This window comes from Lissotriton helveticus, chromosome 4_1, assembly GCF_964261635.1.
Source record: "Lissotriton helveticus chromosome 4_1, aLisHel1.1, whole genome shotgun sequence".
NCBI lineage: Eukaryota > Metazoa > Chordata > Amphibia > Caudata > Salamandridae > Lissotriton > Lissotriton helveticus.
Window position 1 is genome coordinate 1921026679 of NC_136063.1, and position 24174 is coordinate 1921050852.

Below are 24174 nucleotides of genomic sequence, written 5' to 3' on the forward strand. Positions count from 1 at the left end.
AATCCCACTCGACAGGGTACAAGCTCCTTAGGAGTCCATAAACGATACCAAAACATAAACTGCTTATACCCCGTCTCATGAGACGTTTTCCTATGGGCCAAATCAAGAAAGATAGGAGGTAGAGGAGAGCTAGCCGGAAGGTTTAGAAGCAATCTTATGAAATGATGCTTAGTCACTGAGAGACAGTCGGTGTTCCCACGTCCACACAGTTCTGCTCCATAAGTAGCTGAGCCTAAGGCTTTTATAATATAGATTTCTAGTGCTGATGACACTTTTCTTGACACGGTTCTTCTATGGATCTTGGTTACATGGGCAGTTCGCTGAATTAGAGAAAGGTGTGCTTTCTCTATATGTGGGGTCTAGCACAAATTTGGGATTAAACAAATCCCCAGGTAATCAAAGGTAGAGACTAATTCAATGGGTCTGTCCCCAACACACATATATCTCTGGGGAGGGGGCTTCACAATACCTTTGGAAAATGCCATGTAGTATTTTTAAATAATTTAGTCACGTACATCACAAAAGTGTTTAAAACCATTTAATAGCTGTGGGAGCCCTTTTGGAGAATTTGATATTATAACGTATCGTCAGAAAAGAGGAGGGCAGAAGCCCTTCTCCCTCCAACTTTTGGGGCATCATACCCATCTCTGTCGAGGTACCCTACTACCCCATTAATGAAAAGTGTAAACAGGGTGGGTGCTAAACACACGTCTGTCTGCCTCCATGTCTAATCATGAAGGGCTCTGTTAGCTGTCCCTCCTCTCTGCACCTGATCTGGGCCTTGTTTGCTGAATATAATTGTATCAGAATATTCAGTAACTTTGGTGGGAACCCCATCTCTGCAAGCACATTCCAAAGTTTACCTCTTGGTCAGTAGCAGCTGGCGGGGAACGAGAGTGGAGGGGCGGGGGGAGGGCCGGGGGGTACAAAAAACATAAAATAAAAAAAACACATACCTCCTCTCATGTCTCTCCTCCATCGTACCTCGTCGTCTCTCTGTGGCCGAAACCAGGAAGCACCAAGGCTCCATACCTTAAGCCAATCACAACGCTGCAATGCAGTGCTGTGATTGGTCTAAGCCTCTGATTCGGCACTCAAACAAGAAATGGGAGCCTGGGCATGATCCACACCAGGCTGTGTAATGCAGCCGGGTGTGGTACATGCAAAGTGCGTATGACTGTTTGGCCATCCCAAGACAGCCGGACAAACAGTCATGCGCACTTGGAGTGTGCAAACTACTCCTCCCACGTGCCACCAGCCCTGCCTTAGCCCAGCCCGAACCTACAAAAAATAAAATGATAATAACAACGTTATTATAATTGCATTTTTCCTGCTGAGAGCAGTGGGGTGACGTTCCTCTGCCTTAGCCAAGGGGCCACTCCTGCATGTGGAACCAGGTCAAAAGCTGTACGCAGGTCCCCAAACGTTACATACAGCTTCCCCCTAAAATACCTTTCCAGTAGATACGAAGAAATCGAAAGACCTGGTCCAGGGTACTGATGTTGGCACGAAACCCAGCCTGGAAGTGTGACACAATATATTTCCCTCTAGAATCCATGCCTGAAGACGGGCCAAAGTCTGCTTTCAGAACATTTTCTGCAGGGAGTCTATTAAGCTGATGGGTCTATGGCAGTGCTTAATTTGAGCCGGTGGTTTCCTGTGCTCTGTACTGTCACTTAACTGATTTCCGGTCCTCTGCACCGGCACTTCATTGTCATCACCACGCTTGTGACACTCTGCCACATGGTGGCGCTGTTCATCTAATTTAGAGATGAGAAGAACAATGGTCGTTTATGTTTAAAAAATACAAATACCTGCCTTCCCAGCCATTCCTTTAGTGATGGGGATCTGGAATAATCTCTAATGTCGCACTTGCAGGTAGAAGAGATGGTTAGTAGTTGTTTTGGTACCGCCTTTGGCAGCAATGACAGGGGCAATGGGTGGTGCAAGTTGCAGTGGCCTCCTCGTCAGGGCCCTTGCACTTATTATTTTACTAATTAGGCACTGATCTACAGCTTTCCGGATTTGCCCTGTCCGCTTTCTTGAAAATCAGGATATTCTCAGCCAACTTCCAGGGGGGGGGGGATCTCCATACCCAAAAGAATGGCATTAGATAGCAAGCTGATATAAGCACACAACACTTCTGGGTCTTCCCTGTGCAGATCTTTCAGAATTCTATCAGGTCCATATGCTCGAGCTGGGATACAGGAACTAATCGCTGAATGGGTTTCTTTGAGCAAAATGTCAAAGACTTCAACATTGCAAAGGGGAGATATCCATGGGACCGCTGTCCTTCACGTCCTCATTAGGACTATGTACATACAAATCCCCAAAATGGGACACCCATTCCTCCAGCTAAACAGTGTACTCTAGAGTAGTCCTTGGGCCGTTCAACTATAAAGCCACTGTCTCCCGGAACAACTTATTATCTTTATCTACTACTGCACTATGTAGGGAGAACCATAGCGAACATTCCCATTGCTTTTTGGCTTGATCAAATACCTGTCTATATGTAGCTCTACACCCCACCAAATCAGGACTAGACTTAGATTTTACTGCCTGTAGGATCTCAACCATGGCCTACCTGCATTCCTGATTGTACCACTATATAACATTTGGACACTTTTCCTCCCTATTTTTGCTTGATATTTCCCCCCTTTTTAGGTCTTGCCTAGCAACGCTCATGCGCTGTATAGACAAAATGACCTATTCCTATCGCTTCGGCTTTTCAGCCAAACACATGCTCGTGTTCCATTGTCTTCAATGGCAACGCGTGCACGTCTGGCGATTTCCTTGCGGGTGCGCGCAGCACCATATGGTGGCACCATATGGTCGCGCGCTCCCGCAAGGAAATCGCGCAGGCCCCCTCCCCTCTCGCCCTGCTGCAGCGCGCTTGTTTTTTACTATTACGGCATTTCGCTTCAACAATGATTTGAAGCGCCTTTCGTTTTACCCTTCACCCTCAGTGTGATTTTGTTTCACCTACAGTCCTCGCGCCTTTCGTTTTCCCTGTATTCCTTCGTGTACGTTTGTTTCACCTACAGTCGTTTGATCCCGTGGTCAGAGGTTCGAATACTGGCGGTTGAACTGGGTACAAGTCCAAATGAGTTGAGTAACAAACATCCTTTTTGTGTCAATAATATTGCAAAGAGATAGGGTGAGCATGCACTTTACAGATACACATCACTCCTGGCCTTCGCGCCGTTTCACATTTACACCCAGTCCCCGCGAAGATGTTTAATTAATTACTCCGGCGACTGGACTCCCGCTCCTCAGGAAATCTGTGAATACCACCTCACCCATTTGTGCACATGAAGACAAGGTATATATGCCACATAAAACGAGGGATGTTATAAATTGTATTTCAGTAGATTGGCTGGAAAGTATGAGGAGAGCAGTGTCAAAGCTGCCGACGTTGGAGCAGGTGTACCCGGTTCGCCTCGGCTCAATAAACTTGTGAATACGAGCCCAAACAAAGTGACACCAAGTAATGTAACTGGTGCTCATGTAAAGCACTCCGAGATCTGAGGGTCAAGTTTGCGCTATCATGTGAAACTGCAAAAATGTGTCTAATATTTAGCCTGGATGTCCCGTTAGCCAGGGAAGCTTTGTGAAACGACCGGAACTCGAGTTTGTTATTTGACAGTGTGTGTGTGTGTGTATACCGCTGCCTCTCTGCTTTTCCAGGTTTCTTGCAGCTCTGTGACCAGAACCACCATTGGCATCTTGTTCACATCTGTTCTTTTGTCACCAGTCTAAGACAAACAACAGCAGGCGGGGTTAAAGGGTGACTACCTGTACTCCAGAGCAAAACTATCATTAGCATCTGCTTCCCAGCTACCTGCCGGAGTGATTTATGGTTTCTGGAAGAGGAGAAAGGGACGCAAGGAATACTGGGAGTCCGAACACTTCTCTGGCACAGATGCGTTAAAAGAGGAATCGCATGCGGCCCACGGTACTTCGTGCACGCACGCATTAAAGTGCACAAACTATTCATTGTACGACTTTGCATAGCAAAGCTTAATTGGAACAGATGTTTAAGAAAGAAATATGTGTGAATTTATTTTGGGTGCGTCACTATCGCATTGCTGACCACAATTATATCTCTATACATTTCACTTGCTTTGCTTGTGCAATATCGTGTGCACCTATATGTTTCATCATTATGACAGGCCCGAAGAGTTCTGCATATCTTTACCATTATCAGGTGCTTTTTTAGACCAAGATTAGTCAATTCGCAGTGCTTAACTGTAAAATTGCGCTTTAACTGTCTGGCTTTGGGCGCCCTTTGTCCTGGGCGCAGTCTCCTGCTGGGACGGCGCCTTTGTGAATGGAGCTCTTCCAGAATCAACCGTTATATCTGCAGATGGTAGAAAATGGTCAGTTAGAAATCGGCGGGTCAGGCAAAGTGCTAATCGATACTGTGCGAGAACCAATCACGCGCTTCGTCAGGAGCAGTAAGCGCTATGTAAAGGAAATTGCAACATTTTACTGCAAACTGTGCCCTGTAGGGGGGTCATCAGCTCTCATTCCCCCAGCCTTTCCCAAATAAATTAAAGTCAATTGTCACCTCACACTTATGAAGGAAGTTGAAACGTTCCCTACGCACCATGTTTACTCACAAGTGGGCTCCAGGAGGAAGCAGCTTTATTTCAAACCAATGAATGTTCAGGTTGTTTTTTTTTTGCTGCTTTATGTAGCGCGAACTCGACCCGAAGGTATCAGAGCGCTTTACATGAGCACCAGTTGCTGCATTATAGAGGGACACATTAATTTCTAGGCAAAGGGAGATTACGTGATTTGCCCAGAATCACTGAATTTTTGAGCCTCCCGCCAGCTTCAAAGTCGACTGCTCTCAAGTCACATCCGCATGCGTTTTTTAATTCAGCCTCTCTTTTTAATGTGCATCTTTACCTATCTCTGATGCTTGTACGATGAAAGAACATACAGTATAATTTTTGGAAATATTTATTTTCATTGTTATATTTTCATCACGATGCTCTGTGATCTTGTCAGCCCGTGTATGACAAAACTCATTGTCAGTCAGAGCAACAAGAAAGAGGTGAAGAAGGAAGATGTGTTGAGTGGATTAATATAACGGCTGCAATGATTTGTGCGTCAATCTCTACTGACCAGGTTGATACAGGGACTTAATACTCCCGAGTGCATATGATTTATTTATTTTTTTAAACATAATTTGTATTGTTTTGTTGCCAACTTACAATGCAGTACTAGCGAGTGTCATAACAAATTTGTATATCAGCATTCCCCAATGCACTCAGTAAGAAACAGAATCATTTAAAGAGCAAACTATTGCTTTGTCTGCAGACGCCTCGACCCTCCGGTCATGGCGCAGTTTGTGAAAGGGTGCCATGCTAGTATTCATTCTCAACTGCCCCGCAACCCCCATCCCCGCCCCAACTCAGTCATCCCCAACCACCTCTCACCCTAACCCTCCCCACCCCCCCACTCCCGAGTGCATTTGATAATGATGAAAATAAAAACTACATGTACACATCGAGAAGTGTGCAGTGAACACATTAATTGCAGAGAGTCACAATCACAGGCCGTTTATGTTATGTTAGACCTATTTTCTACTATGTACATTCTACCATAGTATTTCATGTTCATTTGTTGCAACATATGAGGCTGCTGATTCACTCGCAGATTATATGGTTGTGTGCAATGACCCTTATGCTTGGGGAAAGCAAGTGCTCACTGAATGAGTTTGTGCTTCTAAGAAAGAACACAGGGTATTTTATTTTATGATTTGTAACAGACTGTATCCCAGCCATGTTATAAATGATAATATATATATATATATATATATATATATATATATATATATATATATATATATATATATATATATATATATATAATACATCACATGACAAGTATAACCAGCATTGAAAATGCAATAGGTCTCGTTGTTCATGTGTTAGGGCCTTCGATAGTGGTTAATGCCCTGTAATCATTTGTCACTTCAAGTTATTTCATTAGTGATTGTTTGAGTGAAGTCAAGAAATGAGAGCACATTCACCAGAAGTATGCTGGTGGACGGTGTAAAAAGTGACTGGTGTCTGAATAATTCTGTGTGCCAGTTTCTCAATTGGAAACATGCTACAACAGTCTATTAAGTAGCCACACTTTCTTATTATTATTATTGTGGGGAGGGTAGTGTAGGGACTGCCGTGCCTCGGCTAGGCCCTAGAAACTTTCTACAATAATGTACACCAGACAGTGGTTACTCTGCATGGACGGGAAGACCCCGAGCGGTCTCCCGCAGGTTTATTTATCCCCTCGGCGCAGACCCGCCCCGAGGGGTGTGGGGATGCGTGACAAGTGGATACAAAGTATGAGAGCGCCCGAGTGGCACTCTACATCCCTCCTTCATTTCAGCCGACGTCAGGATATCTGGGTCTTCTTCATGGAGAGGCACAAACAAAGTCTCGGAGTCTCTGACTGGGACCGGGATTGGGCCGTAGACAGGGGCGTTGGCTGCGGCGGCTAGCAGACGCCTCAATCCCGGTGGGGCGTTCTGGAGCCTCCTCGCCGTCCCCGGGCGTACAAGGTACACTCGGATTTCCCCAGGCCCCGGGGCTCACCGGCGGATGTCCTTCTGTTGCCGGACCCCAACCCGGTGATGACCCTGACGGATCCGCTCTTGGCGTCATGTTTTGAGAGGTCCCACTTCCAGAATCAGCTTCCGTCTCGGAGGCTCTCTTGAAGCTGGAGACGTTGCGAGTGACTAGTTGATTTCCTCTTCGGGCCGTCACCATCGTCCCCATAACCCTCTCAACAGTCCAGACCTCAGGTTCGTAGGGTGTTCTAAATTTCCACCCGGGGTGTCGGTCTTTGACACCACGAGTCCCCTACGGCGATCGTTGGTTCTTGCGCGCGACGAGACTCACTCGCCTTCCGATTGGTTGTTTCTCTTCTTGCCTGAATCGCCTCATCATTCCTTGGTTCCGGAACCCATGCTGGGTCCGCCGGTATGCTGTCTCTGGGTGCTCTTTTGAACAACAGGTGTGCGGGAGCACACTTCGTAGTGCTGTGAGTTGTTTGGCGATATGCCCCCAGAAACTGGTCAAGAGCAGCCTGCGGACTTTCCCCGTTGTTAACGGCGATGCGCAATGCCCTATTGAGAGTTCTCATTAGTCTTTCCACCTCCCCGTTGGCTTGGGGCCACAGTGGGGTGATCTTTCGGTGTTGGGTGGCGAGGTTCCCCAGATATTCTTGGAATTCTCGTCCCTGAAAAGGGGGTCCATGTCAGACTTGATCTCAGCAGGCAGGCCCATCAATGCGAAGACCCGGTCCAGGGCTGTTTTCACCTGTGGAAAGGCTGTCGATGAGAGGACCTCCACAATCGGGAATTTTGAGAATGAGTCGACGACTACCATCATCTGGCGGCCATCGGGGAAGCTACCACAATCCACACTCAGGTGCGTCCACGGGGTTGTACACGGTTCTTCGGTAATCACAGGTGCGGGGGCGGGATCTCCTCCGGTGATGGTGCAGGCATGGCATGACCTCACCATCTCGTCCACCATTGCGTCCATGGCCGGAAACCAGACCTTGTTTCTCAACCTCGCTTTGGTCTTGGCCGTTCCTTGATGTCCCACGTGAGCCAAAGCGAGAATTCTCTTCTGTAGACCTTCGGGCACTACGATTAGGTGACCCCTCAAGACGACTCCATCTTCCCCCACGCTCAGTTCGTGCCTCACTTGCCATATTTGTTGTCGAGCGTGACTGACCTCCAGCCGGAGGGTTCGGGCTCCATCCATGAAGCGAGCCCAGCTGTTGCCTTCCAGTGCTTCTTTGACCCTGGACAGGGTGTCGTCCTCTTGGGTGGCTTGACCTATTTCGGCCAACATCATTGCTCTGGGGCAGGCTGACTGCGAGATCATATGGACGAAAGCCTCAATGCTGTGAATGGCGTCTGGTAAGTGGCTGGAGCCATCTGCCTCTGGGTGTCGGGACAGGTAATCCGCAGGATTATGAGCCCCAGGGCGAAACACGACTTTGAAGTTGTATCCTTGCAATTGCACAGCCCATCGCTCGATGCGCGGGGGAGCCAGCCGGGTTGAGCCTTCAAACAGTGGCATCAGTGGCTTGTGGTCGGTGACCACGGTGAAATCTTGGCCGCACAGGTACAGGTGGAAATGCTGGCACGCCCATTTTATGGCCAGCGCTTCACGTTCAATCTGCGCGTAGCGCTTCTCAGTGTCGGTCAGCGCCTTGCTGGAGCAGGCAACTGGCTTCCACACCTCAGCGCCATGGTCTTGCATGAGCACCGCCCCAAGTCCTACCGGACTCGCGTCGAAGACCAGTTCCGTCTTGCGTTGGGGCTGGAAGTATGCCATCACTGTCTTGTCGAGCAGGCTGGTCTTGATGTCATTGAACGCTTTGTTTGCTGCCACAGACCACTCCCATTTCCGGTCTTGGCGCGTGAGTATCCTCAGGGGCTCCGACATTGCCGCCAGATTCAAGATGAATCGGCCGCAGTAAGTGGCCATGCCCAGAAAACTCCTCACCTCGGTGGGGTTCCGTGGGGTGCTCGCTGCCCTGATCGCCTCAGCTTTCTTTGGGTCTACCTTGAGACCTTCTCGTGTGAATGTGTACCCAAAGAAGTCTATGCTTTCTTGGTAGAAGGAGCACTTTGACTTGTGTAGGGTTAGCCCGCTTTCCACCAGCCGCTACAGTGTCGCCCTCAGGTGTGCGTGATGTTCTTCGAGTGTGTCAGAATATACCAGAATATCGTCGCTGAGGTTTATGACACCACGTAGTCCTGACAACACCTCACGAATTGCGTTCTGGAAAACCTCGGCGGCAGAGGATACTCTAAAGCTGAGTCTTCGGTAGCGGCGTAGCCCTACGTGAGTCGAGAAGGTGGTTATGTATCGACCTTCCGGCTCCAACTCCAGCTGATGGTAGCCCGCATTCAGATCGAGCTTGGAGAACCACTTTGCGCCATTCAGGTCAGCCACTATGTCGTCCATGGTCGGGATGATGTGCCGCTCCCGCTTCACCGCCGTATTGGGCAGCCTCATGTCGACACACAGTCAAATTGCTCCAGGTTGCTTGGGCTTGGGGGCCACGACCAGGGGAGACACCCACGGCGTGGGCCCAGATACCTTTTCTATTACTCCCAATTCCTCCAACTTCCTGAGCTCTTCCTCCACCTGCGGTCTGAGATTGAAGGGCACGCGCCGGTGCCGGAGGGCTATCGGTCGTACTGATGTATCGGTGTGCAGTCGGAATTTCTTCCCTTTGAGTTTTCCCAATCCGTGGAATAGCTCCGGAAACTCTCCGAGTAGAGCCTCAGCGTGGGACTCGTGCACTTGATTTGCGAAGAAGACGAGCGCTAGATCTTCTGCCGTGTGACAACTGAGCAGGGTCCCTTTCTTGCCTTCTGTCACGTGAAATTTCTCCTTGTGGAGAGCTTCCCGCTCACGATAGTGGTTTGGATTACCCCTCGCAGCGGCAGGGGGTCAGTGCCTCCGTAGGTGTAGATTCTTTTACTCGAGGGTGCAAGGGGTGGTTTTGGCGATAGTTTCTCGTACTGGTCCGAGTCCATCACATTTACTGAGGCTCCAGTGTCTATTAGAGCTTGTATGTCGGTGCCATCTATGGTGACAGAGCACATTGGCGGTGGCCGTCTCTTGGTACCTGCCCGGTTGACATACAAGATGACAAACACCTCCTCATCGTCGTCGTCTTCGTACATGGGACATCTCCCTTGAGCTTGATCGTCAGGTGGTGGTGCCTGTTCGTCCAGGGATACTTGACGGACACGCTGTGACAAGCTTCTGGCCCTGGGTGCTGTCGCTCGAAAACGTCCTCCTCAGCACACTCTTGCGTAATGGTTTAGCCGCCCACAGCGGGAGCATGTCTTCACCTTGGCTCCGCACGTGGCCTCCGCTGGGTGGTCTTCTCCGCAGTATCCGCACTGGTTCCTTTGCGTGGATTTTGGTGCTTGGCGCGCTTGGGTGGGCCTTCTCTGGATGGCGTCCACTTTTTCTTCCTTGACCGGCAGGAGCCTGGTTGCCGACGGAGTGGCCACCGGGGTATGCAGGGCTGCTTCCATCACTTCCGCTCGAGCGTCGGACAGTTCGTGGGATCGGGCCAGGACTAAGATTTCGTCCAGGGAGATTCCTGGTTGACATAGGATCAGTATTCTCAGTAGCTTGGAGCGGCACCCTACGATGATCTGGTCTCTGATCTCTTCCCTTGGCTTCGTGAAGGGGCACGTGCTAGCCAGCCGGCGGAGTCTTGCATAGAACTTGTCGACGGATTCTGATTCGGCTTGCCAAGCTCTCTTGAATTTGAGCTTTTCAAAGTCATTGTTGAGCTGGGGTCAAAATGCGCGTTCAGCGCAGCGACCGCCGTATCATGGTCATTCTCCTCTCCGGTGTTTGGGAGTGTCTCAAACAGATCGTAGATTTCCTGTTCCCCGTAGTAGATGAGGACGACCTCTTGACTGTTCCGTCGGTTTCACGTGTCCCCTTAAAGTAGTGGTTGAGCCTCCCAACCCAGGCCTTCCATCTGGGAGCTGCTGTCGCCGGGTCGGTGGATTCGCTGAATGGAGGCAGTGGTGCTACCGCGGTGTGAGCGTTCGCCGGTGGTAGGGGTCTCAGCACGGGACCAGGGTTGTCTCCCGCTCCCTCCTGCGCGGCTGCTGCTGCTGCTGCTGCTGGCGCCTGGTTGCTCATCGCGGCGTTGTGGCCTACTTAAGCGTCGCCCTGTGATTGCCTCGACGACGGCCTCCTCTGGCTGCCACGTTGGGTGCCCGTGGTCTCGCTGCTGCGCCACTGGCCACCTGCGGGGGTGCAGGGTCCTCGTATTCTCCCTCATGCTTCCGTGGGGCCTCAAGGCTAGGCAGGATACCGTGCTTGCCGGTGAGTGAATTTGCCAATGCTTTACGCTTCTAGTTGTGTTTTTTTCTGTTTGGTGCAGCCAATGCTTGTTTTTGTTGTTGTTTTTTTTCAGTGCCCAAGCCTGGTTGGGGCCCAGTCTGTTCCTCGTGTGTGAGGGGTGAGTTCTGACACTTCGAGTGTCTCTGCCGCTGTTGCCGTGCACGTGGGGCTTAGTCTTGGCGCCGGCGTGAAGGGCGCAGGCACTGTGGGAGGCAGCCTCTGCTCGGGGCTTTCGACTCGTGGCTGGTCTTCCCCCGGTGGTTTCTGGCCTGACGGGGCTGCTGCGGGGCGTCGAACGCCGTGGGAGGTGCCAGGTGTGCAGGTGGGCCTTGGTGGGAAATACTCGGCGGCTCTGGGGCACGGAGGGACGCTCGTCGCACTCACCCTTGCACCGGGCCGTCGCCGGGAGCCCCGCTGCTGAAGGCGATCCCTCGGGCAGGAGACGCGTGGGCGGGCTCGGACCGGCCGGCGGACGATAACGGGCCACGTCAGAGGTGCGCTGCAGGCCTGCACTCCTTCCCCTCACACAGAGATCGCACCGGAGCAGGACAGCCGCGGGTGGGCACCGCGCACTCCGGAGCAGGCAGGCACACGTGTCTCGGGAACCGGCCTCGTCGCCAGTGTAGGGACTGCCGTGCCACGGCTAGGCCCTAGAAACTTTCTACAATAATGTACACCAGACAGTGGTTACTCTGCATGGGCGGGAAGACCCCGAGCGGTCTCCCGCAGGTTTATTTATCCCCTCGACGCGGACCCGCCCCGAGGGGTGTGGGGATGTGTGACAAGTGGATACAAAGTATGAGAGCGCTCGAGTGGCACTCTACATCTAGGTGGGCTCCGATGTCACTACTCGACTGCCTTTCAGACGCAGTCGTGCTCCTACGACTCATCTCTCTGAAGGCTGGGAGGAGGTCAGTCACCTCCCGACCTCTGCCCTCGGACTATCCCTTATGTCAGAAAATGCTGGGCACTTTCCCTGTAGTTCTAGACCCCCGCCGTGTCTCACATTCCTGGGCGTCCTGATCTCCACAGCCCCGTCTGTGCCTCCACCTACCCACGGCCAGTGCTCACACTGAAGCTTAATTAACACCTTCCCTCGTGCTGTAGTAAACACACACTGCAGACGCGCAGGGGGCTGGTACAATCCAACGACAAAGAGGGTGCCAGGCAAAGCTCGTGAATTCTGCACAACCAATGCTACGGCTCGACACTAGCAATTAACAATTATCCTACCTGGAAACTCGCTTGAATTTCGGAAATATGTAAGTAAGACGGTCACAAATTCCTTTCTTGCTTTGATCGGGAAGTTTTCTCAACAGTTACGCCCCGTCAGCCTTGTTTCCCCCTTTATTGTTTATTAGACAATTATCTCAATCCAGATTTTAAGTGTCTCTAAGTGCACCGTGACTTTGCTTTATAATTAGTTTTTTAAATATTTCTGCTCTCAGTTGTGTGTCACTGTTTTGTTCCTACTTTTTATTGTTTTCATGTAGCCCCCCTGTCGCTTAATGGCTACGGCACACCTCTATTAGAAGTATGGTTGCACGTGATGAAAGAGACAGCTGGGCAGAATGTGGCTGCATTGTTGAGGAAACTTGTCGTTCTGAATTTATAGCTATAAGCAGGGCCGCTGAAATTATAAGATTGCCGAAGCACCTTTATGTGTCGCGTTACTGTAAGTTTGGACTATTGGCGTTGCATTACTATTAGCATCGCCATTAGCTCAAACTTTCGGTAATGCGAGACCTATTGCATTGCAAATGCTTGTTTCACTTTGTTCAAGGTTTTCCTAATCTGCGTGTAAAGTAACTCAGGCACAATATTCAGTTTCTGTAGTCTATCTTCTTTAGAAAGCCTAGTCAACACAACCACCTCCTCAGATACTTTCGACTTAAGAGCTCTAGGGCACAAGCCTTTTTCTCCATCCAATCCCATCTTATTGTTTTTAGATCATTAGTTTGGGATAAGAACCCCAAATCTCTAAAGCCTCTCGTGGCAGCTTCTGACTCCTTAGAGCTGGGTGAGCTGATGATACGATAAGCAACCCATTTTAAAGGGTGATGCATGACCCACTATTGTGTACAACACTGTTTGTGAGTAGGTATTGAGAATGCTTGAACTAAACCGTCATGCCTTCTCATGCCCAAATTATCAGTGTCATAATGGCCCCACTAAGCAAAGCACTATCAGACAAGTTCAAATGCCCAGAGCGAAGCTAGGGGAGACGGTCGGATCACTGTGACTGCAAATCACTACAAAGGCAGAATCTTAACATTGCCATAAAAATATGTATTATTCAAAAAGGTTATTCACAAAAGTTTGCAGTATGGTTAAAATTAAATACCTGATTGACATGAAGCCTGCTCAAAAAATATGCTTTCAGCTAAATGTTCTTTTAATCTTTTATCTTCTTCATCCTTTTGCTGCTGCTCCTTTGTGGACGGGAGAAGTGTTGCAATTACCTCTTTACGTCCCAAAGCCTTCCTTTGACTTTGTTCAGAAACCTGGAGGCGGAATTTGTCGATCACACCATAGTGGCAGGCACGCACATCTTTATGACGAATTACACTAAAAGGGAAATATGCAGTTAGAGACTGTGCACATAAGCTCATCAAATGAAAATGAAACAAGTTGAATGATTGTAATACTGAATATCAAACATAGAAATATTGTCATATAAGAATACCGTGGACAGGACAAAATATAGAAGAACAAAATATCGAAAGGTAAGTGCTTATAGAGGAAAATATAGATTTCCTATTCCTAACTCCACATCTACATACCTTGAAGATATATAAATATCATCAAGTTACATACATGTGGAGTTAGGAGTAAAAAAATCTATATTTACCTTTTTTGGAAGCAACCCTACACGCCCTTGTTCTCTTTCACATTATCTTTCACATTGCTGAAGGCGAAGATCAGCTCACTGTCCTCAGATACATAACAATTGTTACACTTACAGAAGACATCCAAGCTGCAGCCCACCCTCATCACTGGAGAAAGTAAATTGGATCACATCACTGTCTACAAAATATATGCATTATGGGACCAAGAGTGTATATTTTTGAACAGTTGAAGGTCAACTTTGAACTACACAAATTGAAATTCTTTAAATTCATACAGCTTTGCAATGCATTTGGTAGTGACATCAATATATATACTCTTGTGTTGGAAATATAGCATTGGCCATCTCTACAGTAATAAACACTCTTAAACAACACACCAGATCTACTGGGACATCTGCTTATACCATGGGAAACTGACGAGAGTGTGTTGGACGATTCAGAATAAGAAGACGTACTGAGAAAACCCTGATAGGGGTCAATTAAGACCAGGTTACGACTCATTCAATTGAAAAAGTTACTTACCATCGGGGATGCTTATCCTGTTGGATACTCTATCTGACCACCGATTCCTAATCTTTAAATTATTCCCAGGCACCAGACTGGATCAGAAGAATTCTTGAACAGTGCTCTTGTGTGAGGGAGGTGGCACCATGTGCCTCTGTGATTATTCTGTACCGGCCTGGAAGTGAGAGAGCTGAGCCACATATAAGGCCACCCCTGAGTGCTGACATCAGGTTCTTGTATCTTTCTCCTTCTGTGCCCTTAGACACGCAGTGTAGAACAAATTGCCTGAGACAATGTGCTGATTCCTAAGTTGAGAAACAGGCACCCCACAGAACAGGGCGATAGAAGGCCATTTAAGATTAGAAAGAATATCCACAAAGAGTGTTACCAAAAGGTAAGTACCTTGTTCTTTTGGTGGATATTTCTCACCAAAGATTCCTCACCTTTATAATAGATACCATATCAATATCTCAGATGGAGGGTTTGAGAAAGGCCTCAGGTCAAATCGTTCTGCAGAAACAAGGTGAAGAGACCTTCCTGTCAGACTTGACTGTCAAGGCAGTAGTATTTCGTGAAAGTATGCACCGTCCAGAACAGGCGCCCGTCATGCTGAAGCTATTGTAGTAGCTTTGGAGCTGGTGGAATGGCCTGCTTCCGGGTCAATGCATAGCAGATTTTAATACAGAGGACTATCCATCTCGACAGAGTCCTCTTATGCACCACATTTCCTTTCTTTGCCATAGAGAAACTCATAAAGAGCTGATCTTTCACGCAATGGCCTTTTGTGCAGTCAATGTAAAATCTCAGGGCCCTGTTAGGGTCAAGACTATGGAGTATTTCATCCGACTGGCACAATAACTGATTGCCAATGTGAAACATTTGGCCACCCTTGTCCTCAGTACCAGTTTTTCTGGAAAGAGGATGACATAAGGCAGATGGACAAAAAGCACCTGTAGTTCACTTACACAGCATGATGACATAATAGTGTTGAGGAAGACAGTATTTAACGTTATGAACTTTAAAGTACAGCTGTGCATAGGCTCGCAGGGCATGCATTCATGAAACGTCAACACCAAGTTCAGATCCTACTGGGGCACAACAAACGGTTTGAGAGGGAAACGTGAGTCAAACGTTTTATAAAACACATCACAACTGGTGACTTAAAGAAGGAAGGTTAGTCAGGTAAACACAGATATATAACTTTTCACCCAGCTAGCAAAGTTCACCAAAGCCAACAACGTCCTGGACATATCCCAATACAGATTACACTGCAACCACAGCACTGAGACTGCCCTACTCGCTGCCACCGACGACATCCGCTCCCTCCTTGACCAGGGCCAAATGGCAGCCCTTATCCTCCTGGATATCTCAGCTGCCTTGGACACTGTCTCCCACTGCACACGAGCTATGAGACTCAACGACGCCGGCATCCACAGAAAGGCCCATGACTTGATATGCTCATTTGTCACAGGCAGAACTCAGCTAATCAGACTCCCACCCTACCTCTCAGAACCAACAGAGACCAGATGTGGAGTGCCCCAGGGATCCTCCCGCAGCCCAATCATCTTCAACATGTACATGGCCCCCCTCACAACCATCTTCGGAAACCACGGGCTCAACATCATCTCGTACACCAACTACACCCAGCTCATCGTCTCCCTCACCAAAGAACCCAACATCACCAGGCACAACTTCCAAGAAGGGATGAAAGCCGTCACCACCTGGATGAGGGAGAGCTGCCTGAAACTCAACTCTGAGAAAACAGAAGTCCTCATCCTTGGCTCCACCCCCTCCGCATGGGACGACACCTGGTGCCTCCCCGCCCTCGAAACCCGCCCCACCCTGACAGACCACGCACAAGCCCTCGGCATCATCCTTAGCTCAGGGCTCACGATGAACCATTAGATCAATGCCGTATCCACGGCCTGCTTCAACACCCTCCACATACTCCGAAAAACATTCAGGTGGATCCCATCCAGATCCCGAAAAACGGTCACGCACGCCCTCATCAGTAACAGACTGGACTACGGCAACACTCTCTATGCCGGAATCAACAAGAAACTACTTCGCAAACTCCAGACTGTTCAGAACGCTGCAGCCAGACTGACCCTAGACATCCCCCATCATAACCACATCACCAAACACCTCTGTGATCTCCACTGGCTCCCCATCCAGCGAAGAATAACCTTCAAGCTCCTCACTCAGTCATACAAGGCTCTCCACAATATCGGACCATCATGCCTCAACAACCGCCGCTCCTTCCACGCACCCAAGAGACACCTCCAATCAGCTGACCTCTCTCTGGCCACAATCCCACACATCTACAAGACCAGAACAGGAAGAAAGTTCTTCTCCTACCTCACAGTCAGGGCCAGGAACGACCTCCCCCTCCACCTTTGGAAGCCCCTACACTGCTCCAGTTCAGGAAGGACCTCAATACCTGGCTCTTCGGATGACCCCAGCACTCAACGGAGCCGCCCCTCCCCCACCCCCCAGCACCTTGAGACCCTTGCGGGTGAGTAGCTGCGCTTTACAAACCCTGATTGATTAATTGATTGATTCACCGTGCCCTCCTCAAGGTCATTCTGGGCCAACAGAAGAACAAGCAACACCGGAAAGTCTAGCTTGCAAGTGGTCAGTATTTCAGGCATCACAATAGGCAACAAATTTGTCCCAGTGCTCAGCGCAGATCGACTTTGTGGAAGGGTATCTGACAGCAAAAATGACTATACACCACCTAGGTTGGCAAGAAAAATCCATTTATCTGTCACTACTCAATCCCCATAAATGGAGGTATATGTTGTGGAGACTCAGCCTTGTCCTATGGATGAGACAGGAGGGCATCCTGAAGTGGACGCTTTTATCGGAGGACAAATACCTAGGCCCAGATCTATTGCTACCACACTCTCCTAGCCCAGTCTATGGCGATGAGAATGACTGTGGCCCCGTATTTCTTGATCTTTCTCAGAAGTTGGAGCAGGAGAGCTAGCTGTGGGAATGCTATCTATTCTTTTAATTCCAGCCAGAATGCATCTACAAACAAGTTCCTTGGGGGAAAATCCGGCATGTAGATTTGATAAAATTACACGCTTTTTATGGTGGTGAATAGATCTAGCCAGGGGTACACCACTGCTCGAAGACATCCTCTATCATCTCAGAATGAAGAGGTCACTTGTGGCCCACCAGGCGACGCCTCTCCAGAAGTTTGTCCGCTCATGCATTCACAGTCTATGCCAGGTGGTTGGTGACTAAGAAGATGTTCTATTGGTCCAGCCACCTTCCGAGGGGTAGCACCTCCTGTCATACGATCCATGACCCCACTCAGTTGTGCTTGCTGCAGTATCACAAGGTAGCTGTGTTGTCCTTGAGGACATGTACTAGCCTGCCTTTAATGGAAAGCTTTAATGGCCAGACAGATAGTCTGAATTTCCAGACGACAGACAAAAAGCCTGTTCTCTGTCACCAACTAGAAGCCTCAAATCTCTATCACATCCAAATGGCACTTCAATCCAGCATTCAAGCTTCCGTCACCACTGTAAACTCTTAGTGCAACAGGGAGAGTGGCCTGCTGCAGATCAGGCTGATGTTTGTCTGCTATCACAGAAGAACATGAGTCATCTTTTGCGAGAATAGGATAGAGTCTGAGAGGCATCCCTAGTGCTCTGCCCACTGGGACTTGAGGTTCCACTGTGACCTGGGATTTGTCCTCAGAGACATCCTCAACAAGACCAAGGACTGATCCCAAAACATCAGGATCATAATCTGAAATTCCCAGATTCACAACGGTGAGAGAAAGGCATGAAGGATACTGTGTCCTATACTGCCCAATGAATGGAAGTATTTGCCTGGGGCTCAGGTGGGACATTGGCTGGTTGGTTGGTAATAAAATTCAAATATATATATTACACATTTCTCATAATAAAATCACCAAACTTCAGTGGCAAAATGATCCTACTTGAAGAACATCTTCAAAATGAAACACCAAATTCTTCATAGATGGTATCTGAAGAAAATCTTGTTGAAGAAGTAACAGAAGGCATTTCTTCTATCTTTGCACGCCTAAGAAGAGGGACCCGAAGATCTGTCAGAATTTTAAGTAAAAGCTGGGAGTATCACTGTCGGAAGCACCAAAATGGGGTGGTATGAAAAGTTCTGGGGCTGTATACCATAAAGTGAACCTTGCAAGTACAAATTTAAGACATCTCTCTGCCACAGTTTTGGGCTGACCGGTGCCTTAAACATTTGATGAGCTGGAGAAGCACAATTTTATAATCTTAGACAGTAGTTAACGGTTGCTTGTTACAGGAAATTTAGAAGACATGTGCTACTTTGGATGGAAATGTAGCAGCATTTGTTGGCATATCTAAAATAAACAACAGAAAATAACACAACATACAAGGCACAACACACCAAAACAGAACACAGCACAAAAAACATATCACAAAACAATATCACATTGCAAGAATGCAGCAAAAAACAACAGACTACATCATCACCATAACAAAATGCCACACAACAAATATACAATACATTCTAGTCACATATTAGAACTCACAAACTGCATTTTGTAATACATAAGGTAGTACTACAGTAATACCAAATGCAAATCTATGAGTGAGACTCTGCACTCCACCTTTCCTATCTTTTGTATGGGGAGATATCCACACATATAGTTTGCTACTTAGTATCACATGTGGGAGGGAATAAAGGGATGGTGGAAAATGTAAAATATCTACTACAAAATGGAAGGGCTTAGGGAAAAGTAAGGATGGGATTTAAGGAAGGATGGGCTATTACAAACACCCATCCATAAAAAAGTAAGGAAAGTTGCTATTCACAACACTTCTAAAGGTACTACCGCCCTAAAGATGAAAAAACAGTAGCAAATGTACCTCAGTCCAGCCTTAGAGTAAGTCAAGCAACACACGAGGTTACCAGTGACGCAACATACTCCAAGAAAATAACGGTGTCAGAGACATAAAGTAACACCCCGCAAGAAATCATTTTAAACATTATTTTGACTTTTAAAATATAAATCAATAAATGCATATATTTGATTTATTGTTAAAAATATATAATTATTAAAAAACTATTGTATTATTTTACAATGTAATTAACTTCATTTAACAATAACATTTAAATTACATTAAATGAAACTTTTAAACTTTTGCTAAAAACAATTTAAAATAATTTAATTCGGGGCGTGTCCAAGATGGCGATCGTGTAGGACGTACTTTTAGTCCCTCCGACGCCACTCCGCTATAGCGTTGTCCAGCACCCCTCCGGGACCTGCATAGACAACCCTGCCCTGTGCTTTCTGCTCTGGTGTCTGTGGGGAACGCGCTGAGCCGCCCGCTGACCCCTGTGGCCTCACCTGAGGGGAGTTCGGTCCCTGTCCGATCGGAGGCCTGTAGTGTTGCTGGGCTGGTGAAGCCGGGACCTTGCGTGGCTCGCCGCGGCTGCTGAGGGGTCACTTCCGGCTGCGATTTCGGCGGCCGCTGCCTGTGGCTCTTGGGTGGCGCCGGTGGCGGGAGCTGCCTGCTCTTGCTCCGCGGCCTCCTTGCTGCTTCCGGAGGTGCGCATTCCGGAGTGGACCGGTGACACGCTGGCAGTGCCCTGAAATTGAGCCCGGGGATTCGGGCTTGAGCCGGGCCTACCGCAGCTGTCTCGCCCTGAACTGAGGGCCTGCTGATCGGGCTGTCCCGCGGCCTCGGCTGGAGGTTGGCCGCTTCCCTCGCTGCTGGGGGCCCATCTTGCTGTTTCCTGCTCCCTGCCGGGGGAACCTCGGGGAGCGCCGGAGAGCCCGGTGTGTGTGCGCTGGACCCTTGCACCATCCAGGATAGAGCGCCGACGTCGGAGCCCAGGAGTGGGGCCTGACTGCCTGAGCGGGGTGCTTGAGACCCTGTAGACTACGGAGCCATCTGTTGGGGGACGCTACCCAACCTGGTGCCTGGGCATGCTGCCGGGAGCTTGCCCCCGGACCGGGACCTGTGATTACCGGCCAGTGGAGTGGACTCGTTCCCCGGACTCGGGGGTGGTTTGGCAGTCCTCGGCGCAGGGAAGGCGGCCCACCTATCAGACCCTCGTGAGGGGAATCGCTGGACCCAGTGTTGCTGCGGTGAATTGCTGCGGTGAGTGCCCGCTGTGCTGCGTCTGGAGGTGAGATCCACGGTGCTGCTTGACCCTGGGTATCTCTGACTGTGGTGGTCCCCCTGGTTGTTCGGCGCATGGTGTTCTGCTGGCCTTATGGGGCGCTGACGACATCAGGGTGCTGGATCTGCGTTAGGGGGTCTCTCCCCCCTGGCGCGCAGCAGGGGAGATCAAGCCCTAGCTCCGCTGGCTTGGCCTTCCTTCTCCCCTGGGGCCTGCGGGGAGCGGCGGCGGCTGCGGGGCTTCCGGTCCCTGGCGACGGACCCACCGGCGGCGGGCCTGCTGCATTGCACCTCTATTTACAGTGGCTGCCCAAGCAACATCGAGGCCATGTCCAACAAGGCTCGTAAGGAGAAACCGGGCAAGGACGGGCCTCCGAGGGGGTCTCAGCCGACGGCGTCGCCCGGCTCTAGCGCTTCACCCAAACCAAGGGACGACGAGGCACCCGCCACTAAAGCCTTCAATCTAGAACTGTTCTCCGCGATTAAGGAAGATATCTCGGAGCTCCGCTCCCAACTTACCTGGGACCTCCGTGAGATGAGAAGGGATGTCGATGACATCGGGGAGCGAGTAGCTACACTTGAGGACCATGATCTGGGGATGGCTGATGAGGTACACCAGCTCCAGCAGGATGTGATCCGTCTCACGGAACAGAACTTAGACCTCCAGGCCCACGTGGAGGACTTGGAGAACAGATCCCGCCGGAATAACATCCGCATCCGAGCGGTGCCCTGGGATGGGGAAGCTGCAGATCTACGGGGCTATGTGGAGGCCATTTTTCTGCAGATCTTGGGGGAGGAAGATCTTCGCGAAGTTCGTATGGACAGGGTCCATAGAGTTGGCCTGCCGAGGAGTGGTGGCGCTCCCCCCCTGACATCCTGGTTTGCGTTCATGACTTTCAATTGAAGGAGCGCATACTTCGGAAAGCACGTGAGATTCCCTCGCTGCAATTTAGGGACCATCGTCCCCAGCTGTTCCAGGACCTAGCAGCCTCTACACTTCAGAAGAGGCGCGAGTTCCGCCCTGTCACCGCCTTTCTACGCGAGCAAAATGTGGCTTATTCTTGGGGACACCCCTTTCGCCTTATCTTCAGATGGCAGAACAGGTTGGTCCAGATTCGCTCCCTGCAGGCTGCTAAGGACCTCTTGGGTCTGGAGGATACGGCTCCCTCCCCGAGGGGTGGGGGCTCCCCCTCGCGGCGGAGACGGTGCTCTTCGTCCTGGCAGAGAGTGGGCAATGCGACGGCATTGAGGAGACCGGACCCCGCGACCAGTTTGCAAGAGAGAGGAGCGGCGGTTGCCTCTGTGACCACAGTGACGGAGGCTTCATCACAGGGCAGCTCTGGGGCGGCCTGAGCCCAGTATGACTGCATAGTTAGCGTCGGAGGGGCTCCTCCGCTTCAGGTACTGTGGGTCCTTATGTACTTTTTGGGAAGACACCCCGGTCCGGACCACCGGGAGGCCACTGACTGTCACCCGGGCCCCCGTCTTCTGAGGGTCCCTACAGATTTTCAATTCCTGGGTCTGTCGCTCCCTCTGACCTGTAGGGTGAGACTTTTCTTCGCATTTTTCTGTTGCTTCTACTTAGTTGTTCTTTGGCTAGGGTTGAGGGGTTGGGTGGGGAGGGGGAGGGGGTTTGTGGGGGGGTTCTTACGGGAGGTGGGGGAGTTGGGAACGGGGGTACGGTGGTGGTGACCAGGTTATATGTATGCAGATGAATGGTGGAGGATGGTATGCTGTGTTTTTGCCTTTCTGCCGGATGGGTCCGAGTGCCTGGGGTTCGCTGTGGCAGAGGGGAGGGGGTGGGGGGCTGAGGGGATGGTGGCTTTCGTGTGTCCCCCTAGGCTTGCCTGCTTGGAGGAGTGATTGGTTGGGAGTGTTGGCAAGGCGTGATCTTTATTGGCCCTGGGTGGGAGGGCTCGAGAGGCCTCTACACTGCATGCGAGTAGCCGGGGGTGGAACCTTCCCTGGACCATGTCGCTTAATATAGGAACCTGGAATGTAAAGGGGTTGAACTCCCCACAAAAATGGCAGAAAGTTTGGAAATATGTGCAGGATCACCAGCTGGATGTGGTGGGTCTCCAGGAGACCCATTTAGCGCGCAAGGATGAACTCCGCCTTAAGCATAAAAACTTCCCCTTTATTTACAGGTCCTCGGCTTCCACAAAGCACAGGGGGTGGGTCTTCTCTTCCGGTCTACCCTGCATTTTCAACCCATGGGCGTGCGCAGTGATAGGGAGGGTCGTTGGCTGATGGTCAAGGGGTTGTGGTATGAAAGAATGTGCACCTTTGTAGTAGTGTATGCTCCGAATGCAGCCCAAAATAGCTTTCTCCAAGACCTGCTGCGGAGGGCGGATGATTTTGTGGAAGGTGGCCTATTTTTGCTGGGGGACTTCAATCTGGTTTGGCACAAGGAAATGGATAGCTCCCACGCTCAGAGGTCCGATGCTGGGGTGTTCTTCACTGAAACACAGCGCCTGATTGGCGAACTGGGGCTGGTTCCCCCAGTCTCGCGACAACACCTTCTTTTCCCACGTTCACCATACTTATTCTCGCCTGGACCATATTTTTTTAAGCCAAAATCTCAGAGGAGATGTCCGTAAAGCCTGTACGTTCCCGCTCTCTGTGTCGGACCATAGCCTGCTCGTGCTGTGCCTGAGCTGGTCGGCGAGGGGTGATGGTTTACGGAAGTGGTACTTCCCAGCCTCGCTTGTCCGGGACGAAACTTCCTGTAAGGGACTGCGTAAAGCCATATGTGAGTTTTTCGACCTCAATCCCATTTCCGACACGTCGATATTCACCACTTGGGATGCCTTTAAGGCATCGTTGAGAGGCACTTGCCTGGCCCTCAACGCCAACCTTAATAAATTGAGACGCAAGGAACGTGAGGATTTGGAAAGAGAACTCGCTACTCTTGAACAGGCTCATAAACAGAATCCTTCTAGATTGACCCTTCGTCCGCTGACTGCGCTCAGGGGGAACTTAGGGCCCACTATAACAACAGGGCACTTCCCAGGGGGAGAAGCGTGAGCGTGAGTATATTGGGGGCATTCAGGACGGGACGGGGCCTCTGCACCATCGAGATGGAGACAAGGCAGATCTTTTCGGACGCTTTTATGAGGAACTATCTAGGGGGAGACTTCTGACCCTGAGAGTCAACAGTCCTACCTGGATAGTCTTTCACTGCCCCGGGTTTCCAAGGAATGGAATGATTTGCTCGTGGCCCCATTTACCAGAGAGGAAGTCCTGGGGGCTATTAAATGCCTGAAACCGCATAAGGCTCCTGGGCCGGACGGTCATACCGTCCTGTTCTATCAAACTTTTGCTTCGGAGGTGAGCGACTTCCTGGTCTCCCTTTTTAACGCCATGGCGGTTGCCGGGGAAACGTCGGGATCGATGGCTGAGGCCGTGCTCTCCATTATCCCCAAGCCGGGGAAAGACCCATCAAAATGCTTCTCATATCGCCAGATAGCTCTTCTTAATGTCGATGCCAAATTGTACTCCTCTATCATTGCAGAGCGGCTTCAGGATCTGATGCCGGCGCTCATTCACCCAGATCAATCTGGATTTATTAATGGTCGCCAGACCCAAGACAACACGAGGCGAATCATCCACCTGATTGAGAAAGCTCACAAATTCAAGATTCCGGCGGTCCTGGTGGGCCTTGACGCAGAAAAAGCCTTTGATCGAGTGGACTGGGGCTTTCTCTTTCACACCTTGGCCGCCTTTGGCTTTTCATCTAACTTCCTCACG

General features: G+C 50.0%; 1 protein-coding gene across 1 annotated transcript in view; it reads right to left on the reverse strand.

Moving 5' to 3' along the window:
* Positions 1-24174, reverse strand: part of MOSPD1 (motile sperm domain containing 1) — a 212556-nt gene that overhangs the window by 39729 nt on the left and 148653 nt on the right. Inside the window, exon 4 of the mRNA XM_078688576.1 lies at positions 13264-13487. Coding sequence (XP_078544702.1) covers positions 13264-13487 — 224 coding nt within the window. The remainder of the gene's footprint in view (positions 1-13263; positions 13488-24174) is intronic.